Source organism: Homalodisca vitripennis, chromosome X (genome assembly GCF_021130785.1).
Source record: "Homalodisca vitripennis isolate AUS2020 chromosome X, UT_GWSS_2.1, whole genome shotgun sequence".
NCBI lineage: Eukaryota > Metazoa > Arthropoda > Insecta > Hemiptera > Cicadellidae > Homalodisca > Homalodisca vitripennis.
The window spans coordinates 83,100,194-83,123,962 of record NC_060215.1 but is presented as its reverse complement, the minus strand read 5'-3'; the positions used below and the strand labels follow the sequence as shown (position 1 = coordinate 83,123,962).

The following is a 23,769-nucleotide window of genomic DNA, read 5'->3' as shown; positions in this document are numbered from 1 at the left end:
ACTGTAAGATAATTGTGGAAACACCTCCCACTTAAAAGCATCCAAAACTTCTGGAGTCTATTTTCCGCCTGTGGTTGCTACCCATCTTGCACAAAATTGATGGTAACCTAACTTCTGTGTAACAATTTCGTGCAACAAACTCCTGAAATTTTGAGGAAAACTAAGTTCTGGTATTGTGAATTGGCTGTCTTCTTAAATCTTCTCACCAACTTTAGAGATAATTTCATCGGTCATAATACTTGGCCGTCCACTTCATTCGTCATCGAGCACATTAGTTCGCACATTTTTAAACCTTAATACACTACCGACACACTCCACCTTCAATAATCACAATGTTCCCATAAGCTTCACAGAGTTGGTGATAAATTCTAATTGGTTTATTGTGCTTAGCCAAGTAAAATCTTGACAAACTCAAAACCTAATTAGAAATGCATTTGAACTTGTTAATAACGATATAAACCTTTATTGCTGAAAATTTGTTATTCTGTTCTCAGTTGTTGTATAAATGTATACAAAATCAAGGTTGACATTTCAAACAACTGCTATAACACTGTAGGTAATATGTAAAAAATTTCATATAATGAATTTGTTTTCTTGCCTAAAAGTGTTTTATTCAATTAAACTATAACGCCTTTAAATTTCTCTTCTAGGGAAACTAGACATTTACGCCACCTTGTCGATAATTTATTATCAGATCCAGTCTTATTACTTTACACAAACAATGTATGTTGCTTATTAACAGTAACATATTGAGAAAATCAAAGAAAACCTTACGTATAAAGCAAAATTGTTTTCCAAATAAAAGCATTTTTTTACATGATACACTACTTACAAACATACACAACTTAATTAATGCCATTACAAGAATATACTTATAAATATGCACTTTATTACCTCATCATCTGAATCGATAATAGTTTCTATGCTTTTGGCATGGTGTTGTAGTACAACATCATCATCATCATCACCATACCCTTCACCCTGAAAAAGTTGAATGCATTCAGTAAGTATATTAACTGTTTTAAAGAAATTTATATTTGTTTTTATAATCAGTTAAACGTAAAGTATCAGTGGGAGAGTTTATTTAATAATGGGAACCATAAAACAATAAAATATCCGTGGGTATATTGTGATAGATTGATTAGTTATAATACTCTTGGTGGAATAATTTGGTGTTTATTTTATAAATTTTATTTTCCTTGTCAACTTTTTCGAAGAATGAATGTTTTATTTTATATTCAGGCAAAAGTTAAATGCCAGTGGAACTGTTTATTACTTTTGGGTATCGTAATAGCCTAACATATCTTTGGTATTATTACAAGAGTAAAATATTAGTAAATATAGAAAATATTATTATATAAAACATTATAATAGTTAATCTCAGCCTTTTAATTAATACTAGTCTGGTACGTGTGGCAGAATATGACACATTCATACGCATGTGTAGATATGCGTCTGTCTGTATGTGTTTAATAAATGTACAGCCATTGTAAATATATATTGATAAATGGATTAAACTTTTGGTATTGTTATTTTTGAGTGTGAAGGATCTGTTACTACATTTTTTTAGTATTCTGGCAGTAGTAAATGTTAGTTTTCATCAGTAATGTTTAGAAATCTATACTCATAATTGTTATTTGTTAGTTTTATATCACCCACTGAAGTACGTCAACATATTTAGATTACTGTAATATACATGTTTTGTTACAGTGTTGGATCTGTTCATTTATGTAAGAGAAATGCTGAGAAATATAAAATCTGTATAACGACTAAATTATGTGAGTTGGCAGATATTAAAACACAACTTCTTTAATATTAATAATAGATTAGCTGGAATATTCAGATTTAAATTTTTTACAATGCTAAAAGAAGGTAAAACATATTGGATACAAAAACAAACTAATTATCCATTATATATGACCATCTTGGTTGTCTCATGTGTATGAATTCTTGTTTTTTTTTTTCTGGTATGTTTTGTGTCTGATTGTCTGGGTGCTCTGTGTAAATGTTTCAGTTTAATTTATTCACATTAGTTATTTTCTCGATTATCTCTTATTGGCCGTGTTTTATTAACTGTTTGTCATGATTATTTTGATATCTTAGAAATTAGGCGCGAAGTTCTAAATTTATAAGCAAACATGAGATGAGAAAATTTATTAACTAGCAGGTAATTAATTGAGTGTTGATAGGGGATAGTGTATTGACATTGACAAGCAATTAACCTTTTAAATAAGAATAACGTTGAATCTTACCTCAATGCCATGTCTCAAAAAACAAAAGTTTACTCTAGTGTAGAATCATTTAATGCCGACTTTAATCAACAACAAAATTTATTCGTGCTTCATCAGAACATTAGAAGTGTAAGAAAGAACTTTGATTTGTTTGCGGCGGTCGCCAATGGGTTTACTGTCCAGCCTGATATCATTATATTGACTGAAGCATGGCTATCCACTGAGAATGACGCCTCAGTGTTTTCACTTGACGGATACAATATGATAGCTGTTGGCAGTACAAACAGATGTGGCGGAATAATAGTTTATTATAAATCTAACATAAGATGTCAGCGCCGAGAAGTTAGTTTGCGAGGAGCTGATTCGTTGTTGGCAAGTTTTACCCTTAGTAATAATTATACATTTTTTATCTTAGCAATCTATAGGTGGCATGAAATGTCAATATCTAATTTTTTAGAACATTTTAAGATATGTTTAGATGCAATAGGCGGAAGTAATGTTTTTTTGTCTGGGAGATATGAACATTAATACTAAACTTGATAACAATCATATTGATAACTATGTAGAGATTGTGAGTAGTTTCGGGTTTGAGCAGTTAATTGACGTCGATACTAGGGTTACTGACACTACCACTAGCTGTATAGATCACGTCCTGTTTAGAACTCAGCGGCCTACCGTGGCTATTCCAGCTGTCATAGACTCGTTAATTACGGATCATCGCACTATCTGCCTGTCTGTATGTGTAGACAATACTGAAAAAAATAATTTGCTTAATAAGCGTAGATATTCCACTGACTTGAAACTGCTAAACAATCTGTTAGAGCTTGAATCTTGGGATAGTGTATTTATGAGCAGTGATGTAAACAGCTCGTTTAATAAGTTTATTGATATTATAAACGAGGCGATCGCCTTCTCTAAAATTGAGATAAAAAATAAATTCAACGTAAATAAATCTAAAAAATTGAAACCATGGATGACAAATGGTCTTCTCAGAGCTATGGCTAATCGGGATAGACTGCTTAAATTATTAAAACGCCAGCCAACCAATGAGCGATTAAAAATTAAATTTGACATTTTTAGAAGGAAAATTGAAAAGTGGATCAAAGACGCTAAAAAGCGATATTACGAGGGGTTGTTTGATAAATGTTCAAATAACCCACGTCAGCAGTGGAATATAATTAACAAATTGAGTGGTCTAGTCCCAGCGATGAAATGTGTTGACAAAACATTAACACTAGAGATAGGCAATGAATTGACGAGTAATCAGCAACAAATTGTGGATGAATTTAACAAATTTTTTATTAGTGGACCTATTGATCTAGCTGCCTCACTTGAGCAACCAAATGAGCACCAAAGACTTGATCATGAGAGGTTGTTCAGGACTTACTCGCCTCCTCATTCCATTTTCTGGCTTCCTGTAGCAGAAAATGAATTAGTAAAATTGATAAACTCGATATCTGGAAATAAGGCGCCTGGTGCTGATTCTATCTCTAGTTTCATAGTAAAAAATATCTCATCACATATAGTTCCAGTTCTAACATATATTTTTAATAAGAGTTTGAGTGAGGGGGTGTTTCCTGAAAAACTAAAAATTGCCAAAATTGTGCCTGTGTTTAAGAAAGGACAAAGTACGTCCATCGAAAACTATAGGCCAATATCATTACTTTCAGTTTTCTCAAAATTATTAGAAAAAATCGTTAAATCAAGACTTATGCCATTTTTAGACCATTATAACTTTATAGCTTCAACACAATTTGGTTTTAGAGAGAGAATGAACACTGAAATGGCTCTACAAAATTTTATATAGCAAATTCAATTAAATTTGAATAATCCAAAAAGTTCCAAAGCATCGGGTTTGTTTTTGGATATCAGCAAGGCCTTTGACACAGTCAACCATGAGCTGTTACTAAAAAAGCTGGATAGGGCGGGAGTGCGTGGTGTAGCTCATGAGTGGTTCAGATCATACCTCCGTGAGCGGAAACAGTTTGTTTGTATTGGTGGCTATGAAAGCTCGACTAGCACAATTATGTGCGGTGTGCCACAAGGATCTGCTTTGGGTCCCATATTATTTTTAATTTTTATTAATGATCTTTATAGAGGCCCCTTTTATGGTAAACTGACTGGGTTCGCTGATGATACAGCTTTATCTTATAGTGCCCCAACTGAACTACTTCTATGGAATTATATACAACAAGATCTATACTATCTTCGATTATGGTTTAGTAACAATGGACTTGCATTAAATGCTCAGAAATCACTATATATAAATTTTTCATTAACTCAAACTCAATTATGATGAACCTTTGAAGTACCATAATTTGAGTTGTCAACAGAATCAATGTGATTGTGTCACCCTTACTCAGGGCAACACTGTGAAGTACTTGGGACTCCACATTGATGAAAACCTTCTTTGGAAGGTACATATAAAAACAATTAGAACATATTTACTTGTATTTCTTAGAAAGTTTTATTTTATTAGACAACTTTGTCATGACAATGTATTAATAAAAATGTATTTTGCATTTGTTCATTCTAAATTAAACTATGGTCTGTCATGCTGGGGCAGTACATTTAAATCACATTTAAAGAAAATTACAAGTATTCAAAAATCCGAAAATTATTTTTCGGAAAAATAGACGTGAACATGCTTTTCCATTGTTTTTTAGGCTAAGAATGCTTCCACTGCGGCATCTATATGTTTTTAAAGTGCTATGGTTATTTTTCCAAATTAGTGGTAATCCAGGAGTCACTGTTGATCTGCAAACAACTCTTGGAGGTTATATTACCAGGCAGATCGGCATGATCAGGCCACCGAGAGTTAATAGCTCTTTGCTACAGAAGTCTTTTATATACCTCGGACCCAAGTTTTACAACAGTTTACCTGTTTATATTAAAAACTCACCCACAATGAATACCTTAAAAATCCGTGTCAAGGATTGGCTCTTGAATCATGATACTAATCAATTGGAACAATTGTTTGCTGTATTAAACTAGTTAATAACTACACTTTTCTTAAACAATAATATAATAACCAAACAGGTAAGATAATATATCCCTCTAAAGAATAAGTAAAAAATCTATTTAAAAAAATAAAGTTATAAACAAATTTACTTTTGCGTAAATTATTTTTGCCTCAAATGTACAGTAGTTGCCTCAAGACAGATAAAAGATACAGTAATGATATTACATGTGATAGCTTGTTTTCATATTGGATGTGTGGATATGTGTGTTTTGTGTGTGTGTGTGTGTGTGTGTGTGTGTGTGTTTGGTTAACAGGAGACAACAGTAAAATTCCAAATTGAAAATATAAAATACTGGTAACTCCCACGCAAAATCAGAAGAGTTTATCTTCTCTTGCGTGTGTATTTATTCTCTCAGCAGTTCTGCATCAGCTTATATTTCTGTTTTGTTTAATAATTTCTATTATAACATTTGTTTTCAATAATAGAAAAACACACCCTAATTAGTTAACACGTTATTTGATCAAACACTAGGTATAGAAGTATAATATTGTTGTTGTTTTGTTACAATTAATTGATTGTGAAGAGAGAATAAACGTTTCATTTCAAACGTTTCATTTCATTTCATTTATTATTTTGTAATGGGTAAAATTTGAAAGGGAGGTACAACAAGCACCCAGGATAGGCAGAATGAGGCAAGTACGAGCAGAAACCCCCCCACAATGCAGGATGAGCCTGGTGATGGGAAGAGGAGAGTGACAGAAGCAGAGAATTCACATGAGGTCTGCCGTGTACTGTCCTGCTGCTGCAGAAAGAGGAATGGAAGAGGTTGGTGTGTTGGCCGCTGAAGCTAAGTTCTGACTTAACTGTGTATATCATTAGATTTGTAAAAATGTAATTATTTATTAAAATTAATTTATCCCAATTCTAAATTTTTGTTTTGTCTGTTTGAGCTTGTCTGACCCCTTTTTGATTAGCACAATCTGTAAAAGTATTCAATTTAACTTTTAAATTTTACTAATCAGTGTTACGACTTGCATAGACCTGTTGTAACTTGCTCAAATTTACATGACTTTGCATACAGTGTGTTTTAGGCTTTGTTTGGGCTTGTAATAGCTTACCATGCTATTATTATTAATTACTGTTTGCTCTGGAGAAAAACTTCTTTGGGATTTTACAGGAAGGTTGGATGATTTTTATAGTTCTGCCGATCTAGTTTAAAGCTGGTACCAACAGATCATCATCCAACTAGGAACACCAAATGCGATACATAGTTTTATAAATCATTTCCACACTGGCAAACCCAGCCAACTGAACTGGTCTGTACAGTTCTCTCTCTGAAAATGAGACCAGATATGAGAGCTGTAGAGAACGTTTCTGATCTAGTGTGATCCTAACCTTGGCCACCCTTTTCATTTTTCATTCGATAATGTTTGGTTTTCAAATAAAAATCATTTTCCGCATTTAAATAATGATCATAAAAAACGGCATAGAAATTATCTAATTTCAGACTAAACCTTTTCAAAAACTCAATTTTGTATTTTGGTCCTAAACAATTTGGTCTACAATTCACTTCCAAATGTAGAGGTTTTAAAAGTTATATAAAAGCTTAATTGATCGGAAAGACTTTCTACAGTCTCTGCGAGGCTCTCGTGATACCCATGTCTTGATTACACCAATTGTTTTTGTAGTAGGAATAATTTTTAAATTGTTACAAGAATGTATTGTTTTACATTTAGACTGTGCTTTCTATTGTAAACCGTTCTGTTCTGTTGCTTTTCTATAGTGTGAAAAAAGAATTGTTATTCTCTGAGACAATATTTAAAACAATAAGTATCGTAGTCAAAGAAATATAATTTTTTTGTTTTTTAAGTATCTCTCAGTTACAATACAGACCAACTCATGTCAATAAGACTCACATTTGTTGTTTGTTTCTGATGAATTTTGATATTACTTTTTTTGGCAATTTTTAAAAAAAGAGGATTTTTATAATTCTTTTACAATAATTTAGTTTGGAGATACACCCATGTTCAGGGAAGACGCCTGTATCTAGTCACAACAGAACCTCCCTCACCACTGCCATGACCAATCTCATCATAACCAAAAGTCCTTGATATGATGGTGGTTACATTGATGAATTTGAGATAATGTGAACATAACAATAGACATCAACTTTGTGTTTACAAGAATAAGTTTTTGCAAACTAATATCTTGTCCTAACCATGACATGAGTTTAGAAGTATTATGTATAGCTATCATTAATGAGTAACAAAATCAAAGTATCAGACATAGGCTTGCGCTGTTGGGCTATTGGCATAACAATAGGTTATATACAGGTTCATGAAGAATCAGAAATGTATATTGTTTTTTTTAACAAAAGAATCACAAGACATATACTTAAGACATGAAAGTGGTAATAACTAATTTTACACTGAATAATACAGGAATCATTACTAGATAGGTAACATTCTTCTATTAATCATTCATGAACCAATATTAAGATTCATAATTTAAAAACTAAAATGTTCGTTTTCAAGTGGCTACAATGCAGAAAAGGTAACTTACTACTAACCTAGACAACAGTTTTATAATGTTACTGTTAGAGAACATTTACAATTGACAGTTAAAATGAATATCTTGTTTTTAATTATTTTAAGGTAAATTGTTGCAATTTTTATTTCTAATGTATTTTTGTATTATTATATAGAGAGTGTCCCACGAAGAGATTTAAATGTTTGATTTTATATTACTTGCCCATTTATGTACTGAACATGTTCAAACTCTACACAATTAATAATAGTAGGGGAGCTCAAGCGGGGATTTTTCTCGTTACTAGAGCGCGTCAGAAAATTATATGGGGAGAAATGTCGTACCCTGTGATGTACCCCTAGCACATATGAACCTTTAATATAGGGGTCTGCGTTGAGGGCAGACCGTCAGACTAGTATAAAATATCGATCCTCAGAAAAACTCTTGCGCGTCAGATAAATACAAGGTAAGTTAAGTACATGTATAACAGTGTAGATTTCAATAATCTGACAATTTAAGCGTGGTATAAGGAAATAGACAAGTCACAAAGGTGAAAAAAATACGTTACCTCGAAATACTCAAGCGCGATTGAACTTTTTTTTATTTTGAAGGAAATCTTTTAAGGATTACAGAAAAAATATAATCTGACATTTTCATGGGGTGAGGTAGCTAAAACCATAAATAAAGGGTGGAGCGTACAGCTGCTGAGAACTGTATATTTCCCACTCCGTGCCTCTCTCTCCTTCTCACTCTTTCTCTGTCTTTCACTCTCTCGCACCATCCGCACACTACCATCTGCCGCCATAATGCCAATTCAGCTGATCACAATAACGTGTTTTTGTAGAAGTATGTTTTTATTTATTTGTTTGATTTGTTTAATTTACTTGTACATCAATAAATAATATTTTTTTTTTTTTTTTAATGGTCAGATGAACAATATTCCTCCACATTATTCTCAGATTATCATTTAGAACGGTCAGGACATTGAACCACCCGTATAAATATCTGACACGCTCGAGTATTTCAAGACCGCATTTTTTTTTTTACATTTTCACAAATCTGTCATGACTTTCGATCACGTCCAAATCGTCAGCCATTTAAATAGGATACTTTTTTGAGTTTACTTAACATTCCCTCTAAATATCTGACACGCTCGAATAACTTTTTTTTTCTATCCCTTTTTATGGCCACCGTCCACTAATTACTCGTCAGATTAATATCGCTCGGTTATCAGAAAGACATAGCGCGTATACATTATGAATGTCTGACACGCTGAAGTATTTCCATGTGAATGTTTTTTTTTTACATTTTTGAAAATTTGTCCACGCTTTCCCCCACACTGAAATAAAAAACTTAACATAAACTTTTTTCGTTTTAAGACTTAATCTTCACAATCCTATAGGCCCTCATGACGCTTTAGTCATTGCAAATTTAGCATCCCAGGCTCCCCTACAATAAAGTAGGTTTTAAAAATATTCTGTTAAAATTAAAGCTCCTTAACAATATTATAGTAAAAAAATGGTGACATATACAAAATGTTACCATTTTGCTTCCTATAAAAAGTCATTTCTTGAATTACCTGATTTGATTACTGCGTTGCAGTTTTAAATAACAGCTGATTGATTGAAGAATATTGCCTCCTCCATTACAGTTTTACTGATACTGAAGTTTGAGAAATGGCTTTTAATGTTGAGCAAAAAGTAAATTGTTGTGCGTGGGATATTGCTTTTGGCAACATACAGAAGCAATTAGACAATTTCAGGTTGCCTACCCAGGAGTTGAACCACCTAGCAATCTAGCTAAGCAATAATAAGTGGAAAAATCCAAGTAGAAACTGGAAGTGTCGTAAAAAAGTACTCTAGAGGATCAAAGGAGGAAAGAGAAGTACCAGTATGCGCATCAATGCTCTGCTCTTCAAGTAAACCGAAATCAGTAAGGAAAGTTGAACTTGAAACTGGTGTTCCAAAGTCATCAGTACAGAGAATAATTAAGAAAAACAAAATTAAATTTGACAATAGTCCCCTAGTTCATATCTTCTTGAAGATGATCTGGACAGGAGAGTGTAATTTTGTTCTCGTATTGAGTTTCATGAGCTAGATCCCAATTGGCATACTCAAATTGTTTTTTTCAGACGAGTCCACTTTCTACCCCAATGGTGCTGTTGTCAGGCATAATTGTAATTATTACAACACCGGTAATCCACACATTCTTGAACAGACTCTACTCAAATCAAAATTAATTACTGTTTGGGCAGCTGTCAGTTGTAATGGGGTGCTATCTTACGACATTTCAGACAGTACAATGACTGGGAATAGGTATGAACAGGTTTTAAATGAACAAGTCTTGCCTCATTTTACATTTCCAGAAATGGATCAAGCAATCTTCCGACAAGATGATGCCTGTCAAGCGATTACTAAATGACAACCTTCATCGCCATTGGATTGGTCGTGGAATTGAGTTTTTAGATTGACCACCCCGATCTCCAGATTTAACTGTGTGTGATTTCTATGTGGTTACTTGAAGGAACAACTTTATACTTGTAGCTTCAATAATGATGAGGAATTAAACAATCAATTGAAGAGGAACTTCTCCGGATAACGTAGAATTTAAGAGCTTACGATTAAATTGTTAAGCGCTGTTATTATGTCATTGTAGATGGATTAGTTTGAATAATTGTAGGTTTTTTAATAGGTTATATTTTAATTTTCTGATTGAAATGCTTTATTTTTCTAGAATCATAATAAATAATTTTACAAAACCAAAAATACTGTTTTTTTAAGTATAGGTTTTCAAAATACACCATTTTATTTTAACAATTGCTAGAGAGTTGAAATCTTCACAGACTATTTGTACGACCTATTTAATGAATTGTGTAGAGTTTGAAAATGTTCAGTGCATACATGGGCAAGTAATATAAAATCAAACGTTTAAACCTCTTCTTGGGACACCCAGTATTTCAATAAACAAATACTTATTTAGAATTTGCATAGTTTTTAAATTGTGGTATAGAAAACCTACTATAAGAAAACATTATATAAGATAATACAGTTTATACTAAAAGTAGAATGTAACAGTAAAATGAGAGTATTACCCATGTAACTGAAACGCCTGTTGGGTCGATTTCATCTCCCAAAGCACAAAAGGCGACTCTGTAAGAAAGCACAAATTTAGGTGAGTGAACCCTTCAAAGAATTTCAATGAGAACAAATATTCAGTTAATAATAATCAACTAAAAATAATCTGTGTATACATCCAATGCTGCGTCTGAAATATAACACTATCAGACTCGGCTTCTGGAATCTGGGGTCCACACCTGAAGGGATACAAAAAGGTCTGTGACGAAGAAGTTAAAAATGAATTGTGCATCAATTCAGAATCGGAATAAGTTTTTATTTTTATATAAATGTTTATACATAGCATTGCTATAGAAACAGGTAACATTGTCATATTGGTCATATTAATTAAATTAATAATTATTATTCAGACAGGTTAAGTGTAAGGAAGGGCCATGAGGCCCTAACTTTGCCTGTTTAAATAAACGAATTTTCATTTCATTTTTTTTTTCATTGTCATGATATAATGTAATAATGATATATAAAAAAAGAGGTCAAGCTAGCATAACAAACTTGATGTAATCTATGCTAAAATACAATTTTAAAATTCAGGATCCATCAAATACTCATCAATACTATAACAATTTTGTCCAACAAAATATCTGTTAGTTAGCTTATAAATATGTTTGAATTGATTAAATGTTTATATTTTAAAGGCTACTTATTGTAGTTTTTTTCTACAAGGCACAGTCAATGTATGGGATATTGAAAATTGGCTTTAAACCTTGTATTGTAATGATTAAGAGTTAAAACGTGATAAGCTTTCAGTTTTATTCTACTGTTAGTAGGGTTTTCAGAATGTATAAATTTGGAAGTGATAAGATATGAATTCTTAAAGACCAACAAATTTTCACAGGAAAGATCCCCAAGCCTTTGTTTTAGGGGTTATATTATGCCCCATAAACCTCACAGTGTGTCAGCCCTCCAAAATAATTTTCTATATGCGCTACTGATAGGCTGTAGAGCTTGAAACTGAAAATGATAAGGATTTATCAATCGGAATATCCATTAAAGTCTCCAAACAAATATCTTGAAATCACTAACCAATGACTCCATTATATTTACTAGTGAAAAATTGATAGTGAATGAATTTAAAAACCAACAGTGGAAATTTTGAAAGTATTTTAATTAGTGGAAAAAGAGCAGTATTGTGAGATGAATATTTTTGCTGTCTACAGACAACCATCCAGTAGTGAAATAGGTTTCATAAAAGAATTAGATAAATTTATCAATGACATCAGTGGAAATTCGCTTGTAATAGGGGATATAAATATGGATCAAAGACACAAAAAATAAACAGGTTCAAGAGTATAAAAGTGTGATGGCTGCATGTGATTTAAATTCTTACAGTAGAAGAAGTATGTGCAGGAAAATTGAGTCATACATGTAAAGCCATGTATTCTTAAGAACAAAGAGGACCAAGGTACAATCACATATCATGTAGACTAAAATAAGTGATCACTATGTCTATGTTATCAACATTAAAACTGAGAATCAGTGCTGTTTTTTGACTTAACTTTATATTTTTTATTGTGCTAGTCTATGTTATTTAAGACCGCAGACAAGCCTTGTATGGATTTTGCAGTTTCAAGCGGATTGCAAATATGTAAATATTTTGGTTAAATAATTTTTTTTAATAAAAGAAAAGAAATCAATTTTTTGAACGGTTATGCATGAAACCTTTCCACCATTCTTCAGTCATTTGGTAATCCCATATTCTTCCGTTTACAAAAAAAATCTGGTCTTTTCAAACTGATGATACCATCAACTGATATAATCATTCAGAGGATTACAATAGAATTATCCAGAAAACATTTTGAATTGTAACTGTCTTTGAGAACTGTGAAACATAAAAAGATACCTGTTCACTGGTAAACATCTTCACTAATTGTGTTTTACCAGGGGATAGAAGTAGAAATTCATGCGCATATATGTACAGAGTGTCCAAAAAGTCCCGGGTTGGTTAAATATTTTTCTTAATATTTAAAGTAGAGCTACAAAACCTTACACAAAGTTACTGGACATAAAAATCTATTTTATCACATATTCAGTGATCCGCTACTTCCTCAGGGGGGCGGCCCGCTAGGAGTCAGAAGAAAATCTCAGAAGAGCATTTGTTGTGAAAAGGCTCTCTGTAAGTATTAATCTTCTAATGACTAAATCATTGCAAATAATGAAACTTATTATTCTACAGCAAAAATTAATTGTAAACCGTTTTGGGTTAGGAAAGTTAAAATCAAAGAGCTCATCAGTGTATTTTTTTACATTAAACTATATGTATATGTATATATATATATATATATATATATATATATATATATATATATATATATATATATATATACATATATAATCCTGATATCCATGTATAAACATCTGGTGTTTATTCATTTACACACAAAAATCATGCTAAATAGAATGCATTTTATTATTCATCGTGCCAGACTGGAAAATATTAAGATTATAAAGAATTACTAATAAATAAATGCTTCTAGTATTAATAATAAATAATTATGATCAAGGGAGAATACAAATATGCTATTATTTTATAAAAATGTTTTAATCTCTAATACAGCCGGCTGAAAAATCTATAAGTATGTAAAACTGATTTAAATAATTGTATCTTATAGTTTGAAATGTTTCCGATTAAACTCACAATTGGTATAAACTGTTGGTTGATATCCTACTATGTACATAAAATGTTCACTTCCCTAACCAGAGCAGTTTACAGCTAATAACTGACAGTCTACTTATAACTTTACAATAAATATCCCAATGGCCCCATTTTAAAACATTTTCTCATTGGCAAATTATTGTACACATTTGTAATCTAAAAACTGGTCATCTCTCCTTGTAACAGTCAACACAAATGTATTTCTCAACACTTTAGTGGAATGCCCAACCCTCAACTTGCCCTGGTTTGATAAATATTATCACTCACTTACTCTGTATGATTTAACAACCGAATTCATGAATTCCTTTTAATGACTTGATTAAGGAACTTCTAATACAGTTCAATCAGTACAGATACAAAATAGCAGGTAGATATTAAAACATCAGATATTGCATAAGATTAATGTTCTAATAACTTATGTGTTCTTACAGACATGTGTGGCCAGAACTAAATACAAAAATAGCACTTTTAGAAAATGTATCTGTGATAATGTTTGTAAGTTGTTTGTTTTCCTTATGCAGAAATCTTGTGCAACAGCATTGAATATTTAGCATTCACCTACATTGTTTATTTCAAATTAAATAATTTTATAAATTTGAAATTGCTTCTGCGACACTGAATACAGTAGAGCGTCGTTTATCCGAAATGTCGGTTAACCGAAAGCCACATCCCGCTGAAATTTTAAGATTGGTCAACCCTATCCGACTAGGATCGTATTTTATGATTATGAAGGCTCTTATTGTCGCCTCATCCTAGATGGTGTAGTGAGCTCTTGTGCATGCCTACCACTTGTTCCTTCACATCGTTGGCATCGGTTGTATTGTTGAAAATCAACAAAAAAAGCACACAGTAGTAAGGGAACCAGCCAGCAGGAATGCATGCAGTGTAGCGCTGTGCGCGATCGACACAATCCACCATTCTTCGACTGTTATGTACAGTACTGTTCCACGTTCACCTAGCCTCACTTTGTGCCATTGAAATCGGTGTTGTTTTAACCTGTGTAACTTCTAGCAATGTCGGCAAAACTTCAACGTGTTCTTCTCAGATTATCTGACAAACTTAAAATTTCATATTGATTTAAAAAAAGGTGCAAGTGGATCAAGATTGACTCAGGAGTTTGGCGTTGGGAATTCAACAATAACTGACATCAAAAAGAACAGTGAATCTACCAAAAAGTTTGCATTTGTACTAGGCAGTGAAGATGGCAGCTTGCTTAGAAAACAGCTATTAAACAGCAGAAAATCAGGACTTGGACACTGCAGTTTACACATGGTTTATGCAGGTAAGAGGCCAAGGCCAACTCATAAGTGGTCTTTTGATTTGCGAAAAAGCATTGGAAATGAAAAACAAACTAGGGGGTAGTAACGATTTTAAAACTTCCAATGGTTGGCTGAAGCGATTTAAATCTAGACATGAAATTAGAGAGATAGACATTCAGGGGGGAAAACTGTCAGCTGTCACTGATGCTGCTGCAGTTTCAAAGTTCAAAGAATTTTTTAATTGTTTCCTTGTAGACAAGGGATATAAGGACAGTAACATCTACAATGCAAACGAAACTGGGTTATATTGAAAGAAAATGCCAACCAAATCCCTTGTTTCTAAAAAAGAAATGGCAGCACCTGGATTTAAAGCAAGCAAGTCCCGCATAACAGCTATGGTATGCGGAAACAACACGGGTGCACATAGGCTACCTTTGCTGCTCATTGGCAGCAAAAATCTATGAATCCACAATACATTAAAGGAATAAAAAACTTCGGCTTATCTATAAAAACCAAAAAAACATGTGGATGGATACTAAAAAAATGTATAGAGTGGTATGACAGTGAATTCATCCCAGAGATTTAAAAACATCACATGAAAACTGGGGATACTGGAAATGTGCTTTTGGTAATTGATAACGCTCAAACTCATCTTTTAGAGTGCGGAAGTGGTGGGGTCTTCATACCCCAACACATGTGCCAAGCCAGAGCGTCTATGAAGCACACGCACAGCTATGTTCTCTCTTCTCAAGTGCTGTATTTTGATGCGCGCGCACCTGGGAACTGCCTGATCCAAATCTTGTCTTCTTTGATTATTCCGATCAGACTGAGCTGATCTGGCAGGCTTCTTTCAGACTATCCCCCTAGCATTCATTTTTCGTTTCGTACTACTCTCAACTGTTGGGTAAACTTCCAAAAATCTTGCTATAACTATACTAAACCTAAATTTCCTTCTGTACCGAAGCCAAGATGGAACAGAATATGCCAAGGGCTGTATGATCAAGGGAGTGCTTGGTCATTAACATGCGAACTCTGGATACCTGGCGACCTCCAGTTTAAACTTAGCCTTCCCCAAGTAGAGTGGGACAATGCTTGGGTGACCTTTAGATCTCAGCTACTCGTGGGAACAAAATGAGTATAGAAATACAAAAAATTAAAACATACCAGAAAGCTCTTGTAGCACTCAAAAAGTGGATGAAAACCCACAAAAAAATATAGGGACTGGTTGTGCGTTCTGACCACGAACAAACTAAAAAAACAGACAGACTTCCTAGTAGAAGTCCTCAAACCTCCGACTCAGCTGGAGCTGACACTGATGAAGAAGACGCCATACTGGAGGGCGAACACCAAAAGGAAGAGAGAGCAAAAACCGAAAGGCCACTCCCAGAACTGCCTAAACTAGGTGGAGCCACCAGGAAACATTTTGCCTGGTTTCGGAAAAGAGGTTATTCTCAGGAAGAAGCTAGGGAATTGGCCTAAAAACTAATTCCAGAAGAAAAAAATAAATTTTCGATCAAACAAAAGGAGGGGGGAAATCAAAAAGACCTCTTTGATGGCTCCATACCGGAAGATCATCGGAGAAAGAAAACAAAAAAACCAAGGAAGGCAGGGGGAACACAAGGAGCAATCTGCACAACCTCAGAAACTTTCATATAAACAAGCAGTAGAAGGTATAAGGGTGGGGATTCTACACTCCAACTTTCCTGAGACCCTACTCACAACAAAAGATAGACGAGATCCAGAACTTCATCCTGGAAGCAATCGTGGAGGAACAGGAGGGTCCCTACTCTCCAAGATTCTACGGTGTCAACAGGAAACAAGGAGTTCTGATCTTCACCTGTGAAAACACCAATACCGCTGAATGGCTTATGGGAAAGCAAGATTCCCTTAAGCCTTGGGAAGGGGCCAGTCTGAGGATTGTACCAGAGGAAGAAATTCCACGTGCAAGAATTGTGACTGTCTATCTTCCTAAAAGTATACATGAAACCACCGACAAGATTATGAAGTTCTTGAAAGTAAAAAACAAAGAGTTATCTATAGGAGAATGGAATGTCCTCCAGAAAGTCAGTACTACTTACCCTGGCAGTCGACTGTGCCACAGCAAACAAACTTGAGAAAGCAGGACCATGAATCGGCTACAAGTTTGGAAAAATTCAGCTCAGACTGTAAAAGAAACATGGAAAAACCTACAAAGGTAGAGGAGACTTCGGAGAAATCTGAGACAGTCACTACGGAAAAAAGCACTGCTGAAGAGATGGAAGTGGAGGAGACCACGAAGGTGTCAGAGCAATCTGTACATACCTTACCTGAAAGGTCTACTCCACAAGCCAGTGCAGCGGTCGAAAATGAAAAACCAACCTGTTCTCTATTTTTGAAGAGGGAACCCTCTCTGAAAGGACCATCGGTCTCAGTCCGAGGAAGAAAAGGGGACAGCGTCTACAAACACTCCAAAAGGAAGGACGGGGATGGACCACCAGGGGGAGGTGGAAAAAGGTGTAAGTATACACCAAATACAGATAAACCTTCACCATGCTAAGGACGCATTCGACATCTTAGGTACGAGGTTTATCTCAACAGGCCTGGATATCACCCTAATCCAGGAACCTTGGATCAATAGAGGTTGCATCAAAGGATTGACGACTCAAGTAGGTAATCATATACGATCAATCAATTGAAAACCCCCGAACATGTATTCTAATTTCAAAACAAATAACAGCCTTTCCTATTACAGATCTAATAACGAGAGATCTTGTGGCGGCTACTGTGATAGTAGCATCACAGCGAGGGATGAAAGAGGTTACTATAGCCTCTGCTTACTTCCCCAACCCGTCAACAAGCTGGTCACAAAAAGAAATAGAAAGACTATTGCAGAACTGCTGCGTTAGAGGTTCGGCCCTCATTCTCGGCTGCGACTGCAATGTTCACCATACCTACTGAGGAAGAACAAACATAAACCCAAGAGGTGAGGAACTTCTACAGTTTATGTTCAGTAATGATTTAGTTTTAGAAAACAGAGGTTCAAATCCAACCTTTATTACTAGAACTAGAAAAGAAGTCCTAGACATAACCCTATCCACAGGACTCAAAAACATAAACATTGTACGGTGGCACGTCTCAGAGGAGGCCTCACTATCGGACCACTGCCCTATTAGGTTCAACATAGAGGACATAGGGTTCCTAAATCTACCAACTGGAGGGGATACAGAGTGTCTCTAGCCGAAGAGTTGGAAGAAATAGAACCCTTCCAGAAAAATGAATTTGACTTAGAAAGATCTGCACAATTAGTAGAACAAGCTATAACAAAGGCCTACGAGAAAAACTGCCCTCTCAGATAAAACAGGCTGAAGAAAGATTTGCCGTGGTGGACTGGGAGGTTAGAGACACTAAAAAATAAAACTATAAAATTTCTAAAAAGGGCAAAAAGGACAGACTATTGATTCCTTTATCTACACACCCAAAATGAATATAAAAGAGAACTTAGGAAGAACAAAAAAAGAACCTGGAGAAACTTTTGCAAAAACATTAACCTACCTGAGGCTGCCAGGCTTGAAAAAACTCTCCAAACTGATCACACTAACCCAATGGCGACCTTAGTAAAGGCCAACGGTGACCTTACAGTAAACAGGAAGGAGATTTTAGAACTGCTTCTGGAGACGCACTTTCCGGGGGGGTCACTTGACTCGAGAAATAAGGATATTTATTCTCTAATCGAGGGATCCAGCCGAGAGATTGCAAGAGCCAGACAGCGGTCTAACAGACTATTTACACACAAAAGAATTAAATGGACAATAAGATCGTTCAAGCCATTTAAATCTCCTGGGGCGGATGGAGTTTTTAAGAAAAGCTGGACATCTTATTAAATACTCTTATCATTCTTTTTAAAAGCAGTTGCACATTAGGGTATATACAAAAAAACTGGAGGACAGCATTGGTAGTGTTCGTACAGAAAAAAGACAGGGATCCGACTCAACCCAACTCGTACACACCCGTAAGTTTAACCTCCTTCATGGTGAAAACTATGGACAAAATAATAAACAGACACATTAGGGATGTAATATTACTAGACCACCCACATAGTCCCACTCAACACGCTTACATAGAAGGTAAATCAACTACCACCACTCTCCACAGCTTAGTGGGAGAGGTGGAGAACACTTTCGAAGAAAATGAAGCCCTAGTCAGCGACTTAATGGACATTGAAGGAGCTTTCGACACAGTTGCATATCAATCCATGGAGACTGCTATGGAACATTTTGGAGTTCCCCCAGATGTAGTCAAATGGATAGTAGCCCTCCTAAAAAGCAGACAAGTAAAAGCAAAGTACAGAGACGAATCTGCCGTGATCACGGCCCAAAGAGGCTGCCCCCAGGGGGGAGTTATGTCTCCTCTCCATACGGAATACACGGACCAGAAGTTGCCTGGCTGTGCCTCTGGGAAGACATGCCACGGTTTTTCAGGTGGAGGTCATGGCAATAGACTCATGTTCCAGAAGCCATATACAAATGAGGACAAAAGGATTAAAATACTTGATACTTTTTGGTAGTCAAGCTGCAGTAAAGGCACTTGATACCTGTTTGTTTGATTCGAAAGTAGTCTGGGAATGTAAGAATGCTCTAGCTGAGCTGGCAACGAATAACAGAGTAACACTAGGTTGGGTACCGGGTCATGAAGGCATTCATGGTAATGAAAAAGCAGACATCCTCGCCAAAAAGGGAGCGGAGTCCATAATGGTGGGGCCTGAGCCAGGTTGCAGGATATCTTTCTCCAACAGTAAAGCTCTTGTAAAAGTTTGGGAAAAGAGGATAAGAAACATAATTGGAGTAGAGCCTCAGGATTAAGACAATCTAAAATGTTTATCTCTCCTTAAGGTAAAGGGCCTCTAGATCAGAGTAAGGAGGATATAAGACTGATATTAGGGATGTTGACAGGACATGGCCCCTTAAGAAAACACCTTATAAGGGTGGACCTCATAGACTGATGAATGTAGACTGCGAAAAAGAGGAGGAATCAGCGGAGCATATTTGGATAAATTGTCCAGCCATTTCAAAAATTCTAAAAAGATTCCTGGGAGCACATCTCCTCAGCCCCAAGGATATCAGAGAACAGGAACCCTCAAATCTGATCGGTTTTTGCAAAAGCCTCGGTCTTTGAGGACACAAAATTAAAGTAAGGGAGGTGCAAAGGTCCTTTTAGGACTAAGCACGGGGTCAAACTCTCCTTTTTCCACAGGAAGAAAAAAAAGCTTATTCCTTAAACCTTTCACTTGAGAGAGAAGATGGAAAGTTTAAGGTGATTTTTTTGCCACCAAATGTTATCTCAATCCTTCCACCCATGGACCAGAGAGTGATTGAGACCTTCAAGTATTACTACAGAAAAGTATTGATTCGTAGTGTACTAATTGACAAAGAAGAAAATAAAACAATCCTTGAAATCTACAAAGATATTAACTTAAAGGATGCTGTTTACATGGCTGCAGAATCGTGGGCTAATGTCAAAGAGACTACCCTAAAAAAGCCTGGAACAAGCTTTGCCCAACATTTGACTCTGAAACTAGGCCTACACTTGAAGAACCAAGAAATTATACCTTTGTTTCAGAAGTGGTTGAGCTGTTGAAAGTCTTCAGGAATTGAAGAATGTGACCAAAACATTAATGAGTGGCTAGAGTGTGATGCGGATAATCCTGGCTATGAACTGTTGACAGACGACAACATATTAGCGCAGATACAAGATCCTAAAGATGACATTGATGAAGACGATAATTAATATGATGACGTCTCGGTTGAAAAAGGTTTGACCAATGAAGAAGTCTTCCAGTGCTTAGAGACTGGTATTAAATGGTTGGAACAAAGATGAATGTGATGCTGTGCAGTTGTTGTCTTTAAAACACTTACGAGACTTAGCGGCAAAAAACGGGTGTCAAAGCTTAAGCAAACAAACATGTTTAACTTTTTCTTTTAGGTTAATTTTGTACTGTTTTTGTTTTTACGATATCTAGTATTCTAGTTTCAAAATGTGTTTCTTTTTGCTGTCCCACCCATTCTCCTACCCTAAAAAAAAACTATACTTTTTACGGTGATGTTCGATTATCCAAAAACCTCCTTGTAACAATTGTTTCAGATAATCAACGCTCTACTGTAGCTGAACATTTTGTCTCCATCTTCTATCATACTTTTGGTTTATCAACAATTGTCATGAGTGAGAGAACCTTTTAGATCAGAAGGACAGGGAAGGGGGAATGCTAGATCAGAGGACTCATAAATGAAATAGTCTAGAAAATTAAAAGGGGGGGTTTTTATTGTTCCAGCAATAGGATCGTTTCTGCCAATTTTACAGTGTGTTTAAGTGAGGCAAGTTAGAGTGAGTTTGGAAAATCATGGGCGTGAGTGATGTTTGGGTAACATTCTATTTGGATTTGTTTTGTAAATTTAGGATTAGGGTTCTCTTGCTCATATAATTTGTTTTTACAGGGGGTTTTCTTCAATAATTCAATTTTATACATATATAAATTTGTTTTAAATCTGAGTGAAGTTGATTCATAAATTTAAAATATAGTACCAGTTAAACATAATTTCAAGTGAATGATCAAAAGAAACCTGCAAGGTTTATTTTCTTGTTGTATCTAAAAGTGACAAGTTTTGAAAAATTAAATATTAAACTTTTATTATTTTAAGTACTGGTATCCTTTAATAGATTACTTTTATATTATATCAATTTAAATATACTAGAAAATTATATTGACATACTCGTGAACATTTTAAAAGTTATGATATATAGTATAGAGGATATACGAGGTCCAATCAAAAAGTATCCGACCTCGTCGTGTATCGCGGCTTCTGCTGCCAATAATGAGATAAGATTTGTTGCGACAATAGTTCCTACTATGATAAGGAAAGGTACAAAGTCTTATCTTGATCCCCCGACTGGTTCGCCGGAGACGGGTCAGTATGTACTGATAAGTCAAGTGCGCGTATCGGTTTTCTCTAACTGTGAAGATGACGGTTACGGCTACACCACGACAATGCGCCAGCTCATTCTTCCCAGCTCATTCAAACTTTTTTGGCGAAACACGGCACTCCGCAAGTTCCTCAGCCTCCGTACTCTCCAGATATGGCTCCATGCGATTTTTGGCTCTTCCCCCACCTCAAAAAACCATTGAAAGGCACCAGATTTGAAAGTCGAGAAGCAATTATGAAAAAAACGACGGCTGATCTCATGGCGATGCCGAAAAGTGATTTTCAAGACTGCTTCCAGAAGTGGAAACGTCGCTGGAATCGTTGTGTTGCTTCTCAGGGTGCTTATTTTGAAGAAAATTAACGCCAGCTTTTTTCAGGTAACTTCAGTTTTACGTTGCACCAAAAGGTAGGATACTTTTTGATTGGACCTCGTACATTGACATTTGATGACAGTGGTAGAGATTCAAATCTAGAAAAAGTATTTATTTTATTTTTATACATGTGATATTTTTAGTTTAGAAACAAACTTTAAAACAGTGTTTTATTTGGCCCAATTTTGTGTTTTCAGTTTGAGATTTTCAATAAAATAAAATAAGTTTGTTTTTAAATTCTGCTTCTAAAATTTTATTTTAAAGAACGTTATTTAAATTTTGATAATTCTTGCCATGGGAACTTTTTTTAATTGGTGGTCATGTGATCATTGTTTGAATGGCAAATAACTTAAAAGAATAGTTGAATTTTTAATTACAAATAGTACCCCGTTTCTTATATTTGTTATTGAAATAAAAAATATATTGAATAAACAGATTTATGATCAAATATAGTTTTAATATCTCTCCATCATTTCTCAATTGTAGTAGCAAGTGAATTATCGACTAAAAAGCTGTTCAATATCTAATTAGGTATACAAGGATACTATAGAACCCCTCCCTGTTACCTTGTAACATGTCAATGGTTCAACTAAAGTCTATTCAGAAATAAACCTTCCAACTGCTTTCAAAAATGGCAGGTGTGTTGTATTAAGTGTGTGGAATTCCAAAAAAAGATTAATATAAAAAGAATTGCTAACTTTTTGTAGGTGAAGGTTGTATTCTATTTTAACATATATGGTATTTTATGAAAACAAAAAATGACTAATTTGGCTTAGGTTAATGGCAATGTTACATTTTGACTGGCATCTAAGCTTAAGGTATTTAGTCAAATGCTTTGCTAAGTGTGCTAAATATCAGCCTTGTAATGTTAATTTTAAAATGAGAAAAATAAAAAATCAACTTACTCTCTACTGAAGGAGGCTATAAAGATACGAGCAGACCTCCTTCTCGGAAGTTCTTTCCTTTTCACTCTCCTTCCTTTCAGTCTTGGCTCTCTTGGCTTCTTTTCTTGAACAGAAATCAAACCCAGTTCTCGCATCTGAAATTATTATTTAAGTATTAAGACACTTGTAAAGTGAACTTTCACATCAACCTTCCCAAAAGCCAGCCAATCAAGGGACTCCCAGATGAGGGACAGTACATAGATGATGGTCCTTCAATTAACGGTTTGATACCGCTATCACTAACCCAACAAAATGTGCAATTTGAAAATACAAATTCAGATACACACTGAAGATTTATTTTTTAACATTTAAAAAGTTCATTATTTACTAAGATATACAATATAATGAACCATACATTTTCCCATTAAATTGTATTTCTTTGAGAGGAAATTATTAAAAATTTCAAAATAACAATGTTTGGAAGCGTTCTGAATGCTAAATAAAGGCCCTTGCCCGAAGCTCTAGATTAACTATAATTAGCTACTTTGCTCTACAAGGCTAGATTACACAGAATTACAGTGCCGAAACTATATTACTATGGATAACAAATAATAACCTGCTTGCCATGACTCAACACACCATGTTCGATTAAAACAAAGAATTTCATCTGAAACCAGTCATACTGATTTAAAACAGAATTTATCCACAATTTCTTTCAAAAATACATGTAGATTTCACTGTAGTGTTTGTTTGCCACAGATACGTTAGCTCTTGGCATGGTTTGAACAATTTGTG

The 23,769-nt window shown here is 34.8% G+C and overlaps 1 protein-coding gene across 1 annotated transcript in view; it reads right to left on the bottom strand.

Annotated features, from left to right (window-relative positions):
- Positions 1-23,769, bottom strand: part of LOC124369274 (cell division cycle-associated protein 7-like) — a 72,828-nt gene that overhangs the window by 30,130 nt on the left and 18,929 nt on the right. The window contains exons 2-4 of the mRNA XM_046827187.1: positions 22,996-23,129; positions 10,812-10,869; positions 895-981 (exon numbers count right to left, since the gene is read on the bottom strand). Of these exons, the coding sequence (XP_046683143.1) occupies positions 895-981; positions 10,812-10,869; positions 22,996-23,129 (279 nt within the window). The remainder of the gene's footprint in view (positions 1-894; positions 982-10,811; positions 10,870-22,995; positions 23,130-23,769) is intronic.